General features: G+C 47.4%; 1 protein-coding gene across 1 annotated transcript; it reads right to left on the bottom strand.

Annotated features, from left to right (window-relative positions):
• Positions 1-3,540: 3,540 nt before the first annotated feature.
• On the bottom strand, positions 3,541-16,887 carry CACYBP (calcyclin binding protein). Its single transcript, XM_088461894.1, has 6 exons — positions 16,675-16,887; positions 14,882-15,092; positions 11,699-11,795; positions 11,153-11,252; positions 5,977-6,071; positions 3,541-4,032 (listed from the first exon to the last, which is right to left on the bottom strand). Exons 1-6 carry the CDS (start codon positions 16,693-16,695, stop codon positions 3,876-3,878), a joined length of 681 nt encoding a protein of 226 aa, XP_088318020.1. The 5' UTR covers positions 16,696-16,887; the 3' UTR covers positions 3,541-3,875.
• Between the last annotated feature and the right edge of the window lie 5,217 nt (positions 16,888-22,104).

Genomic DNA, 22,104 nt, shown 5'->3' with positions numbered 1-22,104 from the left:
AGGACTTGTGCAGAAAAACTGGTGGGGTGGTCTGTGCCGAAAAGACAGGACGTACCCCTGGGAGACCACTTCTCGAACCCAGGCATCCGTGGTGGTATTGTGCCAGCACTGGGCAAATAGAAGAAGTCGGCCTCCCACTCTGAGGTCCCCCAGAGGGAGGCCCGTCCCATCAGGCCGCAGGTTTATCTTCCTGCTTGGAAGAAGGGCGCCGAGCACTCCAGGCTTGCTTCTTGGGTTTAGAGGCCGTCTTACTCGCAGACTGTCTCGGGAAGGACTGACCTTTCGCCTTACCCTGAACCCGAAAGGAACGAAAAGCCGAACTCCGAACCTTAGCAGGCAGTGCCGCCGAAGGGAGGAAGGCCGACTTGGATTTAGCCAGGGTGTCCACTATTTTGTCCAAGTCCGGACCAAATAGTAATTCCCCATTGAAAGGTAAGGCCTCCAGACCTTTCTTTGAATCAGAGTCTGCTCTCCAGGACCGCAACCATAAGGATCGGCGGGCAGACACCGCTGCAGCCGATACCCGCGAGGTCAGCAGACTAGCATCTAAAGAAGCTTCTCCAATGTAAGAAGCGGCGTCCCTCATTTGTCCCAACAACGCCCGCTGGACATCCGGAGCGTCGTCCGGGAAGGTATCTTCCAATGCATTGGCCCACCCCTCAATGGCCTTGGCCACCCAGGAAATGGCCATGGACGGTCGGGCCACCGCCCCGGAGAGGGAGTAAATAGACTTTAAGCAAGTCTCAACTTTCCTGTCCGTGGGATCCTTCAGCGAGGATATCGACGGTAATGGTAAGGTGGCGCCCCGAGTTAAACGGGTGACATGGGAATCCACCGCCGGTGGAGTTTCCCATTTTTTACAATGTGCCTCAGGGAAGGGGTAATTAGAAGCCAACCGCTTCTGAGGAAGGAATCTCTTACTGGGCGCCTGCCAAGCTACCGCCATATGATCCGTCAACTGATCCGACAGGGGAAACACCGCAGAAGCCACCTTAGTTTTTTTGAAACTAGGAAACTTCGACCTAGGAACCGGTGCCTCATCCTCTATAAGAAGAATAGCTCGCACCGCCCTAACTAGTGCTCGCACATTAATGGACGACTTGGTATCCATTTCCTGGACCGAGGCGTCCGAGTCCGTGTCATCAGGGACCTCCCCATCATCTGAGGAACCCTCTGAGTCCGATACCTGAGCAGCCCGTGTCATGAGTGGGCGTTTAGAAATCCTAGAAGGCATGTCAGTCTGCAACATTGACTGAAAAGCCGAGGAAGCGGCCGCCAAATTTTGCACGGAGTTGGAGAGCACATCCACCCATGGTGGAGGCGTCGCCATAGGGGCCTGAAAAGGTACCACAGGCTGCTGCGGCACAGGGGAAGCCTGTATATACATAGGCAACCCCGCATAGGGACCAACTGATTGAGACCCAGGAGGACTCCGCAATAACTGCGGGACACCCGGGGAATGGGGGATGGTCGGCTGGGGCACCGCCCTAGAAGGGAGAGCAGTCGGGACCGACAGACGGTCCGCAATAGACACCAGCACTTGAGAAAACATCGCCCACGGTGGTTCCTGCGCCAGAGAAGGTCTGGATGGACCAGGAGCCACCTGGCATCGACTACACAGGCCATCCTGTGACAAATCCTCCCTATCTACTCCTGCAGAACAGCGTCCGCAGGAGGCCAACACCGGAGCCACTGAGCGCTCAACCTCCTCGTCTGACATGACAGAATATATTATATATCTGGCACCAGGGTAGAAGTAAAACGCATTCACCGGTGTGCTGAACAACAGCCCACAATATGGCACTGAGTAGCACACAACTGTATGTGACGGACCTCACAAATACGTGATCTATATAAGTGAGGTCAGTAGAAACGCCCCTCCCCCACACACCTGCAGGGCTTGTAGGAGAAGTAAAGGGATAGGTATAAGCTGACAGTAAGCGGAAAATAAGCACAGACAGGCAGCACTAGCAAAAGTCACATACCATGCAGGAAGATATACTCACTGCACCTTTACACTACAATCAACCTGCCCAGATTCAGTGTCTGGGAGGGCTATAGTGCTGTGTACGCTGTCCTTAATCAGGGGAGAGGTACACAGGGGGACCGGTCCGCGTGCTCCCTGAGATCTGCTCTGCCACTGGGAAAATGGCCGCTGGAGACCTCAGAGGAGGAGTGGCCGAGGAATCTGCAGCTCAGCGACGCCAGACTGCGTGCTGAAAGGCGCGCTGAGCTGAGGGGAGGAGCCGCTGACAGGGAAGGCTTCCTCCCCTGGCTGGCCATAACCCCAGGGATGCTGGCTTCCCGCTTGCCGGTTATCCCTGGTGGTCTAGTGGTCCCACAGGTTATGGGGGGGCCCGCCGCCACTGCCAGCAGCCTCCGGTCTGTCCCCCGGACCGGAGGCTAAAGGACTGCATTTAAGGCATTCCGCGCGCCGCCGCTAGCCAGCGACACGCGGCTTACCTGAATCCCCGGCGACTCCGGCAGCAGTCCTGGGAGGTAGACAGAGTCCGGCTAGTACGGACTCTGTCCTCCCGCCGCGATCCCCAGATCAGTACTGGCGTCGCGGCGCCAGTCGGGGATCAGAGCGGCAGCGTGGGCGTCTGTACAGACAGCCCTTCGCTGCCGTCTGTAGTAAAAAGATTAAAAATAAATAAAATTTAACTTAAAATAAAAAGCTTCTGGGGGCTGCTCCTGCAGCCCCCCTGCGCGGTGACCGACTCCGGCCGGGCACCAGCTTACACTGAGGTGCCTGTGGCTCGGGGGCGGGGTATAGAGGAGGACCCAAGTGCATCCTGGGAGCTAAAAGCTTAACTGTGTGGTGCCCATGGATCCTGTTCCAGCTATAACCCCAAGGTCAACCCTGTGGACCCCCTATGGACCCTGAAGTAGAAATATTGTTATTTACTGTATTACTATTATTATAGTATAGGAAAAACATTGGGTTAATTCAAACATGTTGGGGTAAATTATTTGTTTAATAGCTAGTTTAGGATATTCATTGAGTGTGACCTGAACCCACATTAAAGGACAATGGGGTCTATTTATATATGAATATTTCTGGGTGCTTTTGGTGGGTACCAGCAAATATTAAGTATCTCAGGAATGTAAGTACAGGGGTATTTCCGCAGAGATCGGAAAATCTTCTGCGGTCCTCTATGAGGGTTGCTTTATTGCCGAATTTATGTTGTATTTGGAGCTTGGCCCTGGTAGCTAATGCTGCATTTTGTAGCCTATGGACTTCATAATGCTCAATATACCACAAGAGTGATCACATGATCATAGCGCACCAAGTTCCTGAAGAAGTCTTACATCGCAGGGATGGATTCCTTTTGGAACCCCGCATTTATTTTTTTATACATCAGGGCATTATTAATTTTCTTATTTCCTCGTTAAGCGGCAATCAGAATTTATAATTATTGTGTCTAAAACCAGATGATTAATAAATATGCCCCAATGACTATTTCTTGTTTCTGTCCTCTTGTAGGACATGAAAATGTTACATTTTTGCGTTCACCACCAAAGAAAAACAGCCAAACATGAAATTGCTGACCTTATCTGGCAGAATTTAATAGTCAAGTTAAACATTCCTAATTCATTTACATTTTTTACAAAATAAATGTCAGACAAACAAAACAAGACACAGGGTGGACACTGACAGAACTCAAAGACAGATCTAGGACAGTATGGCTAAAAGTGCGTATGACTTTTGATAGTCCAGTCAGAATGATACAGAAACAGCACCTGGTGCATGCTGGGAAGTAAATGGATTGTAAACAATGGAATCGTAGAGGTCAACTCTACTGGTGTTAAAGCAAGCGCTGTCCCTGTACTGAGGAATTATTTAAGGCGATAGTGACGACAAGACTCTTCCATCAGAATTCCATGTCACCCTTTAACTGTTTCTCTCGAGATTCCACCCACGCTTTATTTAATGTTCTCTTCATTTCATCATCTCCATCATCATATATCTTCTTCAAAACGTTCATAAGACCGGCACTGGGGTCTCCATCTGTGTCCAGTGATGGTTTGCTAAAGGCAAGAAACAGGTTAGGAATATATTCATGGCATGCTTAATATAAAACCTTAACATCTTCCAACTACTCACAGGCAGATAGCAGCCGTCTGCCAATGTGATTTACCATAGAGATAAACATCGTATTTTCACCATCAATGGTCAACATTCATCATGAGAGATGTGGCGACACCCTGACAACGGAGCAGCTCGTTTAGGCCTGCCTCCTTCACAGCACTGTCACCTATCAATGGTTTCCTACCATCGATGATCACTCTAATTTATGGACTGTCCAAGACTGATCTGAGCAATTACTGATGAGATCACTCCAGGACATCAGGTGGGAAGTTTATTGTGCCAGTTTATAGATACGGCTGTAATATTGGATGCAGATATATAGATCAGAGACTTTCCACATACTTGCCCACTCTCCTGGAATTTCTTGGAAACTCACAAATTTGAGGGATACCTCCTAGGGTGAATCGCGTCCCTATGGCCCTGCCATTAGCGAGTTAATGCTGCAAATCCTGGCATTAGAACGTGTGTAGCGGACCACAATTTACATCCCCCTCCCTGGACCTACCAAACAGCGGAGAAAAAAAAAAAGTAGGTACTAGCACCACTCCTTCAGCGTGGGGAGCCCAGATCTCTTTCCAGCTATTGGTATGAACCAGTGGCTGTCAAACTCTGTCCTAAGGACCCCAAACAGGTCACGCTTTCCAGGTCACCCAGCAGGTGCACAGATGTATTCATTACTCAATTACACATTTTAAAAGATCCACAGGTGGAGCTAATTATTTCACTTGTGGTTCTGTGAGGAGACCTGGAAAACACAAATTGTTTGGGGTCCTAAAGACCAAGTTTGAGAACCTATAGACCAGAGGTTTCCAAACGCAGTCCTGAAGGCTCCCCAACGGAAGCGCATATCCCGGCGGCCGCATGGCCGGGAGTTCGAATCCCGGCAGCGGCAGCCCGACAAAACAGCAGGGCCCGGCAGCGGAAGCCCGACAGCGCTGGAAATCCCAATCGTCCTAAGGTATCTACTAACCTAACGTAACCCCCCCTAACCCTCCTTAGGGGTGTCTAACCCTAACCTACCCCCTGTGCCTAACCCTAATACCCTTCCTCCCCCTAGCCTAGCCCTAACCCTCCCAGGGGGGTGCCTGACCCCAAGTCCCCCCCGGGAGCCCTAAACCTAACCCCCCCCCCCCCCCCCCACGGCTGTCCACTGGTGGCGCCCGGCATCCCTTAGATCGGGATGCCGGGTGCTGGTCTCCCAGCATCGGAAAAGTAACAGGTGTCTAGATTTAGACGCCTGTCATTTAACCCTCGCCGGGATAATACAGTCGGGAAGCCGGCTGTCGGGCTTACGTCAGCCGGCTTCCCGATTGCATCCCCTCCTAAACAGTTCAGGTTTAGCGATATCCATGGTTGAGCACAGGTGGTTAAATCAAACTGACTGAGGTACTAATTAAAGTCACTTTTGCTCAACCATGTATATCGTATATCTCTAAAACCTGGACTGTTGGGGAGCCTTGAGAACCTTGTTTGGGAACTTCTGCTATAGACCATGAACTAATCCCCACTATAACAGTGCTTCAGAACACGTTTGGTCATTTTTAAATACGTTATAGTACTCACATGGATGGTTTAAGAGAGGAGGGGCCCGTGTGCAGCCCTCCTCGTCGCCGGCCGTGCAGTAAACTCTGGCTTTGTGCCAGAGTCTACTTGGCAGGTCTCCGGGAACATGGTGTCCTTGCTATGTTCCTGGAGACATCTCTACTGTCCATATCACAGAGAAAATGGCCGCTGCGCCATTTTCCCAGGGATTTTCAGTATGCAGCACCGGCCGATGCAGGACTCCAGAGAGGCAAGTATAATATTATATGGCTCCCTGGACTCCGGGGCTTGTGTGCACCGCACACCCTGCACTCATTCTAGATACACCAAGGAGTACTCACTCTTTTTCCTTTGTTTGTTTCTCAACTTGTGTCAAAAATTCCCACTTGCTTTCAGCCTTTTTTCTGCACATTACTAGCACAGTGTCAGTCTTCACCTACAGCCATAAAACAAATTAGAATTTAATTATCTATTCACAAAAACTATATAAAAATAAGAAATTTTCTATTAACATGACATAAATAAAACACCACTTCCACTGTTATTTTCTGAGTTCAAGTTGAAACATTATTTTTTCATTGAAAAGAAAACACAAAATAGGCAGTGATTGGTTGGCAGGCTGATTTGTCACCTTCAAAAGTTCTGAAAAACACATAAGTTTTAGGGATAGTGGGGGATATGCAGAGTAGGGAGCAAATAAGAAAAGGAACAATTTGCTCCTGGAACAAACCATGTTACAATGCAAGGGGTGCAAACGTATTTACTTTATCCGTGCAGGGAAAAATACTGACAGCTTTTACATGTAAGGGACAAGTACTGGGCAGCTTTGTTTTTACAATTAAATTTAGAATTAATCTAGGAAATGCCCCTTCTTAACTCTAAATATATCAGCTCTTTTTAAATCTGCCCCCCTAGAGGGCAACATAGTTTCTTCAAGGTGCAAATTGCTCCTTTGTGTTTGATTTGCTCCTAAATGCATAACACCCGTCCTACTTAACTAAAAACAAGATGCTCATCCTCTAGAGATGTAAGCTCTCACAAGCAGGGCCCCCCTTCCTTTGTGTTTTCCTTCCCAACACTACACCCATTTCAGAGTTTCTCAACCTCATGTTCCGGAGCACCGGCGTACCTTAAGTTAGGGCTACTTATCACTGATGCTCACTGTATTGTCAAAAGCTGGGAATGCAATTCTGATTTATACTTGCTGATTGATCATTGTAGAATTTTGCATTGTGGAATTACATATTTGTTGTTGTCTGTATTTTATTAGTGTTAAATGTGTTCTCGGTTCATCCCATATGTACTGTGCTGTGGACCATTTATGGTGCATTACAAATAAATGACAAGATTATCAATAACATTATTTTTTAATACATGGCAAATATCATTGCACAATCTATTTAAAAAATAATTTTGAGAATGGGTCCCCTTTTGTGGAGAAACACATAGGTTCTATACAGTGCTTTTCTGTTTCACTGAGCAAAGCAGTCCTCCAATATATATGTGTGTGATACTGTATGTAGCAGTCCTCCAATGTGTGTGTGTGTGTGTGTGTGTGTGTGTGTGTGTGTGTGTGTGTGTGTGTGTGTGTGTGTGTGTGTGTGTGTGTGTGTGTGTGTGTGTGTGATACTGTATGTAGCAGTCCTCCAAAATGTGTGTGTGATACTGTATTTCAGGGCTTGACAATTTTTTTGCTAAAATCTAGGAGCCACGATGAAAGTGTAGAAGCCAGACCATCATCCCCCCCAAAAAATTACAGGAGTGAGGTCGTCAGCGCAGGCCGGGACGGACACAGGCACAGCAGTCACCACAGGCAACACTCAGCACATGCACTCCTGTGCATGACATGAACACGAAGCTCCGCCGGAGCTTATGAGGATCTGCTTTCTACCTCACTGCAAAATCTAGTAGCCAGGCAGCAAAATCTGGTAGCCATGGTGACCTGGCCCACAGGATTTGTCGAGCCCTGCTGTATATGTAGCAGCCCTCCAAAATGTGTATGATACCGTATGTAGCAGTCCTCCAAAATGTGTGTGATACCGTATGTAGCAGTCCTCCAAAATGTGTGTGTGGTACTGTATGTAGCAGTCCTCCAAAATGTCTGTGAGATACTATAGGCACGAAGCTCCGCCGAAGCTTATGAGGATCTGCTTTCTACCTCACTGCAAAATCTAGTAGCCATGGTGACCTGGCCCCCGGGATTTGTCGAGCCCTGCTGTATGTAGCAGTCCTCCAAAATATATGTGTGTGATACTGTATGTAGCAGTCCTCCAAAATATATGTGTGTGATACATTTTGGAGGACTGCTACATACAGTATCACACACATATATTTTGGAGGACTGCTACATACAGTATCACACACATACATTTTGGAGGACTGCTACATACAGTATGTGTGTGATACTGTATGTAGCAGTCCTCCAAAATGTATGTGTGTGTGATACTGTATGTAGCAGTCCTCCAAAATGTATGTGTGTGTGATACTGTATGTAGCAGTCCTCCAAAATGTATGTGTGTGTGATACTGTATGTAGCAGTCCTCCAAAATGTATGTGTGTGTGATACTGTATGTAGCAGTCCTCCAAAATGTATGTGTGTGTGATACTGTATGTAGCAGTCCTCCAAAATGTATGTGTGTGTGATACTGTATGTAGCAGTCCTCCAAAATGTGTGTGTGATACTGTATGTAGAAGTCCTCCAAAATGTGTGTGTGATACTGTATGTAGAAGTCCTCCAAAATGTGTGTGTGATGCTATAGGCACAAAGCTCCGCCGGAGCTTATGAGGATCTGCTTTCTACCTCACTGCAAAATCTAGTAGCCAGGCAGCAAAATCTAGTAGCCATGGTGACCTGGCCCCCGTGATTTGTCGAGCCCTGCTGTATGTAGCAGTCCTCCAAAATGTGAATCTGTGATACTGTATGTAGCAGTCCTCCAATATATGTGTGTGTGTGCGATACTGTATGTAGCAGTCCTCCAAAATGTCTGTGTGATACTGTATGTAGCAGTCCTCCAAAATGTCTGTGTGATACTGTATGTAGCAGTCCTCCAAAATGTCTGTGTGATACTGTATGTAGCAGTCCGCCAAAATGTGTGTGTGATACTCAGTGTTCTCCCCAGAAACTGTATCCAGCCGGGTGGCATCAAGAAGTAGCCGGGTGGCATCAAGAAGTAGCCGGGTGGGGGCCTTAATAGCAAGAATTACATTTTTAAACCCTGACCTTATAATGATTTAAACTTGAATTAACATTTTATATATTAATTATACTCTTCTTATAAAAAGGCCCAGTCGTCTGATTATGAAAAAGCTGTAAAGTCTGTTGCATCTGGTCCTTTTTATACAGCTCCCAGATACTATTCCCACTTGTAGGCTCCCAAAGTGCCGGGTGGTAGGCTGTTTCTTGCCGGGTGGTGCACCCACAAAAAACAGCCTGGGGAGAACACTGGATACTGTATGTAGCAGTCCTCCAAAATGTGTGTGTGATACTGTATGTAGCAGTCCTCCAAAATGTGTGTGCGATACTGTATGTAGCAGTCCTCCAAAATGTGCGTGTTATACTGTATGTTAGCAGTCCTCCAATATATATGTGTGTTATACTGTATTTAGCAGTCCTCCAATATATATGTGTGTGATACTGTATGTAGCAGTCCTCCAAAATGTGTATGTGTGATACTGTATGTAGCAGTCCTCCAAAATATGTGTGTGTGATACTGTATGTAGCAGTCCTCCAAAATATGTATGTGTGATACTGTATGTAGCAGTCCTCCAAAATGTGTGTGTGATACTGTATGTAGCAGTCCTCCAATATATATGTGTGTTATACTGTATGTAGCAGTCCTCCAATATATATGTGTTATACTGTATGTAGCAGTCCTCCAAAATATGTGTGTGTGATACTGTATGTAGCAGTCCTCCAATATATATGTGTGTTATACTGTATGTAGCAGTCCTCCAATATATATGTGTGTTATACTGTATGTAGCAGTCCTCCAAAATGTGTATGTGTGTTACTGTATGTAGCAGTCCTCCAAAATATGTGTGTGTTATACTGTATGTAGCAGTCCTCCAATATATATGTGTGTTATACTGTATGTAGCAGTCCTCCAAAATGTGTATGTGTGATACTGTATGTAGCAGTCCTCCAAAATATGTGTGTGTGATACTGTATGTAGCAGTCCTCCAATATATATGTGTGTTATACTGTATGTAGCAGTCCTCCAAAATGTGTATGTGTGATACTGTATGTAGCAGTCCTCCAAAATATGTGTGTGTGATACTGTATGTAGCAATCCTCCAATATATGTGCGTGTTATACTGTATGTAGCAGTCCTCCAATATATATGTGTGTTATACTGTATGTAGCAGTCCTCCAAAATATGTGTGTGATACTGTATGTAGCAGTCCTCCAAAATATGTGTGTGATACTGTATGTAGCAGTCCTCCAAAAAAGTGTTAGATACTTCTTAGAATATTTCTTATATTACACCTCCCAAAACTACGTACTCCCAAACTACACTCTGCACACCAATGGCTGCTACCCAACAACTAGGCATGCTTCCAAAGACTAGCAACATCTAGCTGCTGGCTGTCATGATCATCTAAAAACTCATTTATTTTTCATTAACGTTGCTAAAAGAAAGGGTTTTATTTGGGGTTTATTATTAACAGTTTTTGGTTTTTTTTTCTGGACAAACGACCAATGGCGCCAGTTACAGTGTTAAGGCTATATTAGACTTTACAAAACCCAAGGTGAAACCCTGAGAAGTCGCAAAACAATTGTTGAACCAGCTGATCTTGTGAACATGCTTCCTGTCTCCAGGGTTTTGTCTAATAGTTGGGATGAGGACTCTGGTGTCACAGTATGGGCGAGGGATTCAGTGGGTACCAAATTGTAATGTAACAAGCCTACACTTCACCTATAATATTTACACTGATTAAATAGAATGTCCTCTTTATTCTTTCTAACCAAAAGATGGCAATTTGTTTTTAAGGGGGAGATGTATCAAGCCTTGAAGAAAGAGTGGAGAGAGACAAAAAGTACCAACCAATCAGCTCCTAACCGTCCTTTTTCAAGTACAGCCTGTAAAGTGATAGTTGGGAGCCAATTGGCTGGTACTTTATCTCTCTCCAAGGCTCAGTACATCTCCCCCTAAAACTGGGTACAATCAGCCGATGTGTAGAAGATATATCGTCCGATCCAGCGGATCAGGCCAACACATCGTCAACATCAGCCAATGTGTACGCACTACTAACAACCAAGCGCACTCCCACTTGGTCGCCATTCGCATTTGTCAGGTCGGCCCTACATGCAGCTCAATCTGATGATCCAGCTGACAACCCCATGCAGTCGGGCACCGGATCACGTACTGTGTACCGGCCGCCCGATATGTCGGTCTCGTCGGCGGTGGCGGTATGGCCATCCGTTGCATCGCTGGGTACACACATAGTTAAGTGTGTACCTAGCTAAAGTGTAAGAATCCCTACTACTAGTTAGTGAAAATCATAATATATACTCACTTTTCTTGAGCTGTTCTGAGCAGAAATGGGCTTAAGCAGGTTGTTGACAGTCATGGTATGATTCTTCCCATTCAGATCCTTCACTAATAATTCAAAGGACCTGAACAAACAAACAGGTACTTGAGTATACACAAAAATGGGGAATCATACAGGAGAATTTATTTAGTTGACAGCATGATAAACAGAAGCAGGAACTTGTAATGCTCTTATCACAGGCTGAAACTCTGACTGAGACTACCATCTGCCTAGCCAGCTCACATCATGACAATTGCGTGATCGTATCAAAAACACAGTTGGAGATCAGACGCTGAACTCCACAGGTACATAAAACAGACCTTTCAGCTATAAACTTGATCTTCCATACTCAGAAACTATCATAGTGAGATAAAGAAGAGGAATTCAAGTAGTAAAAGTTGGCTGCACAAACCCCCCCTCTTTTTCTCTATGGTAGAGTTGAATTTATAGTCTGCGCTTTGATTCCCTCTCCTCAATATATTATCTGCATCATTTCACTCAAAGCATAACCATTCGGTGTGGGAGCTTTACCTTTCTGTAAACTGGACTTTCACGTTCTCAGCTGGGATGTGTTGAACTCCATTCAAAGTAATGTAGATTTTGACAAACTTGTCAGACTGATCCCACCCTGCGGCAAGAAACACAGATACTGCAGTTGTTACAACAGCATTACAACAGAATCTCTCCTATTTTCTTGGCCAGTGAGCATCAGGCTGTATTTTACATAGACACAAAAGATGAGTTAACAGCAGCACAACTGCAAGTGGGCACACGCCATTGTCTTAAGCTATGTACACACTATACGATCGATCGTCTGATATATAATTCTGACGTGGATCGGAAACATATATCGTGCACATCGTATAGTGTGTATGCCTGATCTGTCATTCATTGAATAGTCCCATCTGCTGTGCTGCACATCAGATGGGGCTATTCACGTCCGACGCAGTGTTGTTACAGGCAGCAGGTAACAATACATTGCGCTGTAGTATGCCAAATTGTGTAATGTGTATAGTGACATGATGCATCGTTCCATTGCATCGCTGGGTCGCACTGTTTTATAGTGTGTACCCAGCTTCAGATCTCCCAAGTATCTTCCAACGCAATCTGCTTTCTTCTACAGGTGGTGGCTGAACCAATTAAAAGAGAATGCCTTCCATATCTTTTCAGACTGAAAACTAAAACAAGCACAGTGGCATAGTGGTTAGCATTACCACCTCATGGTACTGAAGACCTCATTCAGACCTGCTTGCTAAATGCGTACACTCACTCGATGCGTATGCAAATCCAGCTAAGTGACAGCAAGGCAGGCGATCGCACGGCAAGGCATAACCACGCCTACTATGTCTTGGCACGAAATCGCTTTGTGTATGCAGACGCCCACCAGCCTGTCTTAAGACACCCACTTGTGTACGTCATCTCCAGGAAGTGTATGCAACCATCGGTACATCGAGGACCATCGGAAGCGAACGCAGCGCTTGTGACTGACTATACCCTACCGCAAGCACTTCAGTGTGAAATAAAACCAGGTGACGTGTACTATGACACTGCCTCTTAATTATGCAAACATCTGAAACGGCGTTAAGATGCTCAGGCCTGCCTGCGTTCGCATCTCCACTCCCCCATTTCTAGCGGGCTTCCCATCACCACCCACAAACGGCTTCTCCTGTCACTCACTCTGCTGGGCTGTCTATGCGCATCAGTGGACGCTTCCCGATCGCTCACACTGATTCGCGCACTGCGATGTGTACGCCTGCGCACAATGCGAACCATCGGCAGCTACAAGCGAACACATCCTAGCAAGAGGGTCTGAATCCGGTCCAGAGGACACAAGTTCCCAATTCCCAGTCATGGCATATCTGTGCTGAGTTTGTATGTTCTCCTCATGTTTGCATGCGTTTCATCCACATTTTGAAAATAACATACCGGTAGGTTAATGAGATTCTGACAAAAATAAACCCTGGAGTGTATGTGTGCGCAGTGTTCTCCCCAGGCTGTTTTTTGCGGGTGCACCACCCGGCACTTTGGGAGCCTGCAAGTGGGGACAGTATCTGGGAGCTGTATAAAAAGGACCAGATCCTACAGACTAATCCAGTTTTATTATAATCAGACGACTGGGCCTCTAATAAGAAGAGGAGAATATATACAATGTTATTTCAAGTATAAATCATTATAAGATCAGGGTCTAAAATATTTTATTATTGAGATTATTAAAGCCCCCACCCGGCTACTTCTTGATGCCACCCGGCTGGAAAAATTCCTGGAGTGTGTGCGTGCGCGCTTACCCTGGAGTGTGTGCGTGCGCGCTTACCCTGGAGTGTGTGCGTGCGCGCTTACCCTGGAGTGTGTGCGTGCGCGCTTACCCTGGAGTGTGTGCGTGCGCGCTTACCCTGGAGTGTGTGCGTGCGCTTGCTTGTTAGGGAAGTTAGACTGTAAGCTCTAATGGGGCAGGAACAGATATGGATGACATATTCACTGAAAAGAGCTGCCTAAATTGTAGGTACTATAGAAATAAATGAGAAGTCTTCTAATCGTTGCTAAGTGCAAACATTTGTGCTGTAGAATGGAAAGGATTAAGGGCCTTATTCAGAAGTGGACGCAGTAGCGGCGGCTACTGCGTATTTATGGTAATGCCACAGCAGATAAGCTCACCGGCTGCGGCCCTCTAATTATTTCTATGGCGCCACAAGGGTTCTGCAGCGCCTAACAAAGCAAATAAACAAATATGCAAAAGCAAGAAAATAGATACTGCAGGACAAGTACATGGTTTATAAACATTGCTATATTAGCGGTCATAACAACCAAATCAGCAGCAGGGTGGCAGAAACCAAGGGTTGTGCGCTGTTGTAGGGAGTAGATGATATTAGTAAAAAAAAAAAAAAAATGTAATTACATTAGGGAAGAGGGCCCTGCCCATGAGAGTTTAATCCGACAATGTGCACAAATAGTCGAACAATCGAGTAGACATCGACCGCACAATCAGACATTAGTGCAGACATCCACTGATTCTTATTGAACCAATAGGCTAAATTCTGATGAACAGCCTTAGAACGGAATCGGTATGATATCCCGGCTGCCGCATGGCCGGGAGTTCGAATCCCGGCAGCGGCAGCCCGAAAAATAGCAGAGCCCGGCAGCGGAAGCCTGACAGCGCTGGAAATCCCGATCGTGGTAAGGTAAGTATCTACTAACCTAACCCCCCTAACCCTCCTTAGGGGTGCCTAACCCTAACCTCCACCCCCTGTGCCTAACCCTAACCGCTCCCTTCCCCGCTGCCTAAACCTGAGTCCCCCGGGGGGATGCCTAACCCTAACCTCCCCCCGGGGGTGCCTAACCCTAACCCACCCTCCCCCTAGCCTAACCCTCCCAGGGGGGGGGGGGGGTGCATAACCCTAAGTCCCCCCCGGGAGCCCTAAACGTAACCCTCCCCCACCCCGCGGCTGTCCGCTTGCGGCACCTGGCATCCGCTCGATCGGGATGCCGGGCACCTGTCTCCCGGCGTCGGGAAAATGAGCAGCGTCTAGATATAGACGCCGGTCATTTATCCCACGCCGGGATAAAGCAGTCGGGAAGCCGGCTGCCGAGATTCCAGCAGCCGGCTTCCCGATTGTATACCCTTAGAACACAATGGCTCCTTTCTCCTGCAGTCACTGATTTTAGTTTCTAGTTTAAGATAGAAAGTGAAACCACATTGTGGTTTTTATTTGTGTTTACCGTAATTGTTGATTTTCACTGTATAAGAGCTGGACATAGGAGGGACAATGGCAGACGGCTTCTGAACCTCCACAGAATCCCCTACTTCTTGCTGCGGTTTGTCAGATATTTCTGTCTCCAGTTTCCGTTGCTCCACAAGCAGCACATCCCGAACTCGTTTCCTAGTAGCCTTCGCCAGCAGCTGCTTCACTTCATCCAGATCCTTCTGAAGCTGGGGACAAATGACCTTATTTTTAGAGCTTATCTACAAATTGAATTAAATCAGGGATGTGCAGCCAGCCCTGTCATTAATGATTAACATAATTCAAAGAAGATACTTATGACACATATATATTACTTTATATTATTCTGATCATTTGTACAGTGGAAATAGAATTTGTTTGGGAGGCACGAGAGCGGTGCCTCCCGCTGAGAATAGTAAAGGAGATACAGTGGGGTGTGGGGCCAAGCCACGGGCAGTAAAAGCCCATTGAAAAAAAAAAGCAGGAGAAGTGGCACCTATACAGGGGTCTCATTGACATAGACGTGCTTTCCGCCCACATTAGAGCACACCACTGTCAGTGAGGCAGATGTGATTGGGCATCAGATCCAGCACTGACAGTGACTGTATCCGGCTGTCACCGTCAGTGCTGGACTCTGTCTGGGAGAGTGTCAGTTTGCAGGTCCCAGGTAGGCAGCATGTGATAGCATCACACCCGCTATTATGTAAACTGAAGCCATGGACAACATATTTAAATATGTTGAGTATACCCAGCTATTGCAAAAATCAGTACATCCTGAGTAGTTCAGATACAGGTGACTGTATTTCTAGTTATTGTGCTGTTGGCTTTGTGTATTCCTGTGCTGTAAATTCTATTGAGATACAGGGGAGTGTATGTTATTATGCAACCTGCCAACTGAATGGTGGATTTAAGGTACCTCTTTCAGGTCCATATACTATATTTGTGTGTAAATCTGGCTCGGATACTAGAGAGTGCCTTACCAGCCACTGACCTCACCGCACACCACTGAATTAAATGCAGGTCTTAAATGTCTGTATAAGCTTACAAATGCTACGCCTGTAGCTCTGACTAAGTCCAGACTGCACTTACAATTACCACTGTCGTCTGCGGAAGAGGTGAAGACCCCAAAATATTGCGCAATACATCGTTTGGAAAAACATCTACTCCAACAGAAAAACCTGTCCCTCCTTCTGACTGAGTTGTAGCTTCTTGATATAATTTTATGAAGATACAGACTGGCAGAGTACAATGCACAAATAGTATAAACGTTTAACAAAAAAAAGGGAATTGTGCTCCAAATAGAATATAAGCATTTAGAATATAAGCATTTGTCTGCACACAGGCTAGAGACCAAATTACAATAAAATCTGGAAACATTCTGCGCATACATATTGATCGTCATGGTCATTGGACAATACAAGTTGCTATACAAGTAAAACTCTGTGTATGGACTCAAGTAGTCAGAGTCACTGGCAATTCTAGCATGGCAGAGGTGGCTGCAACCAGCATACCTGGCTTACAGCAGCAAAATAAATATCTTCCCCCTCATGGTATGTAAACACATTATTTTATATACTGGTAGGAACTAAGCCATGCATGCTAGGACTTGTAGTCCCACAACAGTTGAAGATCACTGCTGTCTGACCTGACCCTAAGGTGCACCATCCTTAGGGTTACCAGAGTCAGCACCTGTGTCCATGCAGGAATGTCTCAGAGATCCCCAGTAACCAGGAGGTTCTGACCCTCATCACCATGCTTCTGGGTAGGTACAGTAACTGTAAGACCTCTCACCTCCAGTAGAGTAGAGTCCATCGCGGAGGAGTTAAAGCACCTATTCCAGGGAGAAGCCGGTCTTACGAGCGGAAAACGCCAGCAGCAGGGGTGTCACAAGACACGAGTCTCTGGAACCTTCCGCCGCCGAGTGACGTCACCGCCCTATCTCACGCCCTCCATGAACCGACCCCTCACTGGGCATATTCCAATAGGTAGTAATAGTTCTAGAAGGTGCCAGTCTGACTCTGGACTGTCTTTGTAGTCTGCTGGTAGCGGCCATTTTGCCGGAGACCGGTAGTGCAATTTATCGAGGAGTTAAATATACTCCAGTCCAGTCTCATAAAACTTCAAAAACATATCACCCGGGCTGTTTGTCCTGTTGTTCCGTACTTAGCATTACCGGTTTCCCCTCTGTACCTGTGCTGGGTGTTATCTGCCGGCTTCCTGCTGCTCACACAGGCCGGCGTACTCCAGGGTGTTACCTGCTGCCATGCTGCTCACCCAGGCCGGCGTACTCCATCGGGGCATTGCTGGTAGCAAAGGAAGAGGCCTGGGCCGCCGCAGTAACTCTGGCTCGGGGAGTGGTGTGTGCAGGGCTCACGGTGACTTGCTATATTAGTAACATATCTGTGAACCGGGCAGCGGCCATTGCATAGCAGTTCTGTGGTAGGTCAGATAGCCATCTCCTGTATTGTAGTGCACATAAACGTGTCTTCTTACACCTATTTTTTTACGCCACAAAACGTGAGGCGCCTGCTAGGACTTAAACACACTTCGCGATATAACAGATTATATATCTCATTCCGGCACAGATCTGAACGATATATATTGGCCACATCGCTAAGTGTGTATGCACTATTGTGCGTTCAAGTGAGTCGGTCGCATATTCTAATCTGTGCAGTGGCGTCACAAGGGGGGTGCGGGCCGCACCGCGTGGGTGACGCCAAAATCCGACTCATCCCCGCACCCCCACCCGCCGCCACACTTGTGTTCTAAGTGTCTGTTGAACTGGTATTGGGGGAGAGTTCGCGGAGCTGCGCATTAAAAAAAATATATATTTTTTTGGGGGGGGGGCAGTGTTGTCACCAAGAGTTACAGCATCGGGTGCCACCAACCCTGGCGACGCCTCTGCTGCTGTGCTTGCATGACAGATTCGGCGGCCGACACCATAGCTCTGGATGCGGTGGGGGAACGATATATTGAGCGCTCGTACACCAGATCGTGCATTGTGTACAGACTGGTATATTGTGACGTCGCTGGATACATACATTGTCTAGTGTGTACCCAGCATTAGACACTCCGCCATGGCTAGCAATTCCCGTGCTTGCCTACTTTCTCCTGAATTTTGCGTCTCAGTCGCATACAAATTTGCTTAGCGCCCTAGGGCAGAGGTTCCCAAACTCTCCATTACAGTCCATGTTTTAAGGATTTCCATGCTTCAGCACAGGTGACTTAATTAGTACCTCAGTCAATTTGATTTAACTATCTGGACTCAAGCTTGGCTATCCTTAAATATTGGACTGTAATGGCAGAGTTTGGGAACCTCTGTCCTAGGTATTTAGGATTAGTATTTTTGTTGCAAATGACTTGATATAAAGTTGCAGATTTAGCACAACGATGCATAGTTTTCTTGAGCTTTACATCTTAATTTGAGAACTTAGAATTTAGGATGTGTTTTTGTCGCTAAGGAATTGGTGTATATAGATACAGATTAAGAAGCATATTTTAAGGAAAGATTGCATGGCACTGCTAAGTCACAAAGTCCATGTGGTGCCAAATGGGTATATTTGGCGCAATTTCAGGATAGGTGCAAGGGTAAATTCAAGGAGGGGGTCCGTGTGCAGTCACTACTTGAACATGCAAGACACTGACTGGGTCAGCACATGGAAGCCTGTCTGCCTTGACCACAATTAAGCTGACAAGCAACCCCGGATAAGGGACAGCAGGGCACATGCTGATAAAGAGAACATCTTCCTGCCACAAAGCTGAGGATCAATCCACTCATATCTGTGGATAGAACTCCAACCCAGGACTTCTGCACATGGGCATATCTATAATGGTTGCAGGTTGGGTTGTGTGGTGCATTTGGGCCAGAGTCCAGGGAGGCTCACACCACACAAATCACCCATAAAATGGTGCGGCAACCATTTTCCCCAGAGACCCGCATATTGCACCCATTCACAATATCTCTTCGTTGGCACAGAAGGTATATTGGGAACATGGCACGGGCACAATTTTGCCAGTGAACGGAGCATACACGCTTTGACAGTGCCAGTCTCCTGAGATCACGTGCTGGTGAGGGGCGGTGCACACAGCCCCCTCTCCTCTCAAACCTCCCCTGCTTCAGCAACTTTTTAACACCAGAGAAATTAGCAGTTTTGATCAGTACTATAGTGTAAATAATGAGAGATATGGTAAGAACTAACCCTTGTTATCTCTCTTTCTTCGAAGTCCATAGGGTCGACCTTGGGGTTATAGGTTGGGAACCAAGTCCGGGCACCACGCAGTTAAAGCTTTCAGCTCCCAGGATGCACTGGGTCCACTCTCCCTATAACTCCGCCCCCAAGCCAGAGGCACCTCAGTTTGTAAGTAGCCAAAGGCCGAAGGAGGAAAGAGAGAGGAGACTGGAACACTCAAGAATCACAGAGGAGACGGGAAACCGGTGACCAGTAACACAGCCCATATGAAGCCAGGTGCGCCAGGGCGGGTGCCCTGTGGACCCGGAAGAAAGAGATAACAATGGGGAAGTTCTTACCATATCTCTCATTTTCTTCAGGGTCCATAAGGGGTCCACAGGGTTGACCTTGGGGATGTCGCAAAGCAGTCCTTGTAAGGGTGGGGACGCTTCTGTGCTGAGAGGAGAATCCGTTGCCCAAAGGAAGCATCCTGAGAGGCAAAGGAATCCAATGCATAGAATCTTTGAAAGGTCTGGACAGAAGACCATGTGGCCACCTTGTAAGGCTGAACAGCCGAGGCGCCACAGTGAGCCGCCCATAAGGGGTCCAAAGCCCGAGTAGAATAAGCATCAACAGAAACCGAAACAGAAAGGCCTTCCAATGTTGAGGCCCCTGAGATAGACATACGAAGCCATCCAGCCAATGTTTATTGGCCGGCTGGCCATCCTTTCCTGTGAAATCCATAGAGCACAAATAAGGAGTCTGATTTCCGGAAGGAACTGGAACGGACCACTTAAATCCTGAGGCCGGACCACAGTCAATGAGGCCACACCAGCCGAGAGGACTGGTGACTGAAATGTCTGTACTGTAAGTTCCTGAATAATATGGAACTTAAAAACCAATTTAGGAAGGAACACAGGGCCTGATTCAGACCCGGTCGCAAGCGATGAGCGCTCGCAACCGGGTTGATGGTGGCCCACAGCGCATGACGGAGCCGACTCCGTTGTGCGCATGCGCGAGATCCAGCTAGCAACGGGCAATCCGTCGCTCCGGGTCTCGCACCAAAGGGGGCGGAGCTGTCAATGTTGAGTGACAGCTCGCCCCCTTTGGTGGGCGGGCCAGGGGGGGGTGGCTGCCGAGTGATGTCAGTGGAGAACTTCCGGCTCTATTAGAGCTGAAAGGTCTCTGGGGCTTGCGATGAACGAGACCCTACAAGGGTCTCGTCGCAAGCCCGATGGTCTTAACCATCGCGACCATCATCATGGCCGCTCGCTATAGCTGTGGGTGGTCACCCACAGCTATGCAAGAGGCCGCTCCAAAAAAAAAAAAAAAAAGCCCGGCCCTGATTCAGAGCTTGCGCTCTGTCAGAACGAGTGGCTCTGAATCAGGCCCACAGGGTGAGTGCAACTCACAACCCTGTCCTGGTGAAATATCCAGAAGAGGGAGCTACATGAGAACGCTCCCAATTCCAACACTCTCCTGGCAGATGCAAATGCCATAAGAGAGTCTAAGCCAGGGGTCTTCAAACTTGGCCCTCCAGCTGCTGTGGAACTACACATCCCAGCATCCACTGCCACCTTTTTGATATAACAGCATGCTAAAACTATGTGCAGTGCATGCTGGGATGTGTAGTTCCACAGCATCTGGAGGGCCAAGTTTGAAGACCCCTGGTCTAAGCTATAGACCACGTAAGGACGATCAAAGCTAGTGGTTCAAATGGAGGCCACGAAGAACCACTACCAAATCCCAAGGAGCCCCTAGGGGGGATAAAGGGAGGCAGAATCCAGAAAACACCCTGAAGGAGGGCCAGTCCCTCACCTGGGACTAGAGCAATTCCACATCCTAACCATACTGACAGTGCGGGTCTCTGAACTATCAGGGAGGCCAGGCGGAGGGCTAGACCCAAGCCAGCTGGAAGGAATGCCAGAACTTCTGGAAATCCTACACACCTGAGGATCATAGCGACAGGCACGATACCATAATTATTATGTATGCCGCATTCTGAGGTAGATCCCAGCAAAAGCTGGCCTACACGCTCTAAACATCCCGATGATGACAGAGCCAGAGAAGCCTTAGGACCACAGTAGGGACGCAGTCAAAGACAAACGATCCAGGGAAAGGCAAGGACCCTGAGACAACAGGTCCGGACATTGAGGCAGTAGGAACGGAGAGTCAATGGAGAGACTCTGAAAATCTAAGTACCAGTGACGTCTGGGTCAATCTGGAGCCACCAGTAGAACAGTACCTCCGTATTGATTGAACTTCCGAATAAACCGAGGAAGAAGGGAGACCGGAGGAAACAGGTACACAAATTTGAAGGACCACTTCACTGACAATGCGTCACCGAAGGTTGCTTCAGTACCTCTAGTTCTGGACCCTAACTGTGTGTGATAAGAGTCAGGAGGACCACCTCTGGGAGGCCCCCTCTGCTCACTAGGAGTTTAAACCTCTCTTGGAAAAAAAAAAAGACTAGTCCCTGGAATTCACGTTGTGACGGCTGAGAAAATCTGCTTCCCAATGGAGAACTCCTGGAATGAACAATGCAGAGATGGCCGGGAGGAGACCCTTGGTCTCTGTCAGAATGTGTGACATTCCTGTCATTGCTGCCCAATTTAGAGTGTCTCCTAGATGGAATCCACTGTTGTGACATTGTTGGACTGAACCTTTACAGGTTTACAGAGAAGTATGTGTTAGGCCAGAGCGAGGGCCCAAGACATCTTGAAGTTCCAATAAATCGAGTGGCAGGGTGGAATCAACAGACGTCCAGCTGCCCCGAAAGGGATGCGGACCTGTCACTGCGCCCCAGAGACTGGCATCTATTGTAAGGATTACCCAGTACGGGATCCAAAAAGGGGCGACCCTTGGTGATGAGATGGCCATAGCCACCAAGATAGAAACAGACGCACCTCCAGTGAGAGCATCATCGTCTGAATAGTGATCCGATGGAAAAAAACCTGTTTCATCTGGAGAGGATCAGTTTTTGCAAAGGCCTGGAATGGAACAGAGCATATTCCACCCTTCCGAAGGTAAGACACCCTGGATACCAGAACCC

Source organism: Taudactylus pleione, unplaced genomic scaffold, assembly GCF_031769625.1.
Source record: "Taudactylus pleione unplaced genomic scaffold, aTauple2 ptg001123l, whole genome shotgun sequence".
Classification (NCBI taxonomy): domain Eukaryota; kingdom Metazoa; phylum Chordata; class Amphibia; order Anura; family Myobatrachidae; genus Taudactylus; species Taudactylus pleione.
This window is presented reverse-complemented; position numbering and strand designations above follow the sequence as displayed.

Excerpts from the sequence above, each read along its gene's own strand:
- CACYBP (XM_088461894.1), bottom strand. The coding sequence starts at position 16,695 with ATGGACTCTACTCTACTGGAG. Across the intron at positions 6,072-11,152 it reads CTCAGAACAGCTCAAGAAAA|GTGAAGACTGACACTGTGCT; the intron begins GTGAGTATATAT and ends TTATGGCTGTAG. Across the intron at positions 4,033-5,976 it reads AAACAAACAAAGGAAAAAGA|CAAACCATCACTGGACACAG; the intron begins GTGAGTACTCCT and ends TCTTGCCTTTAG.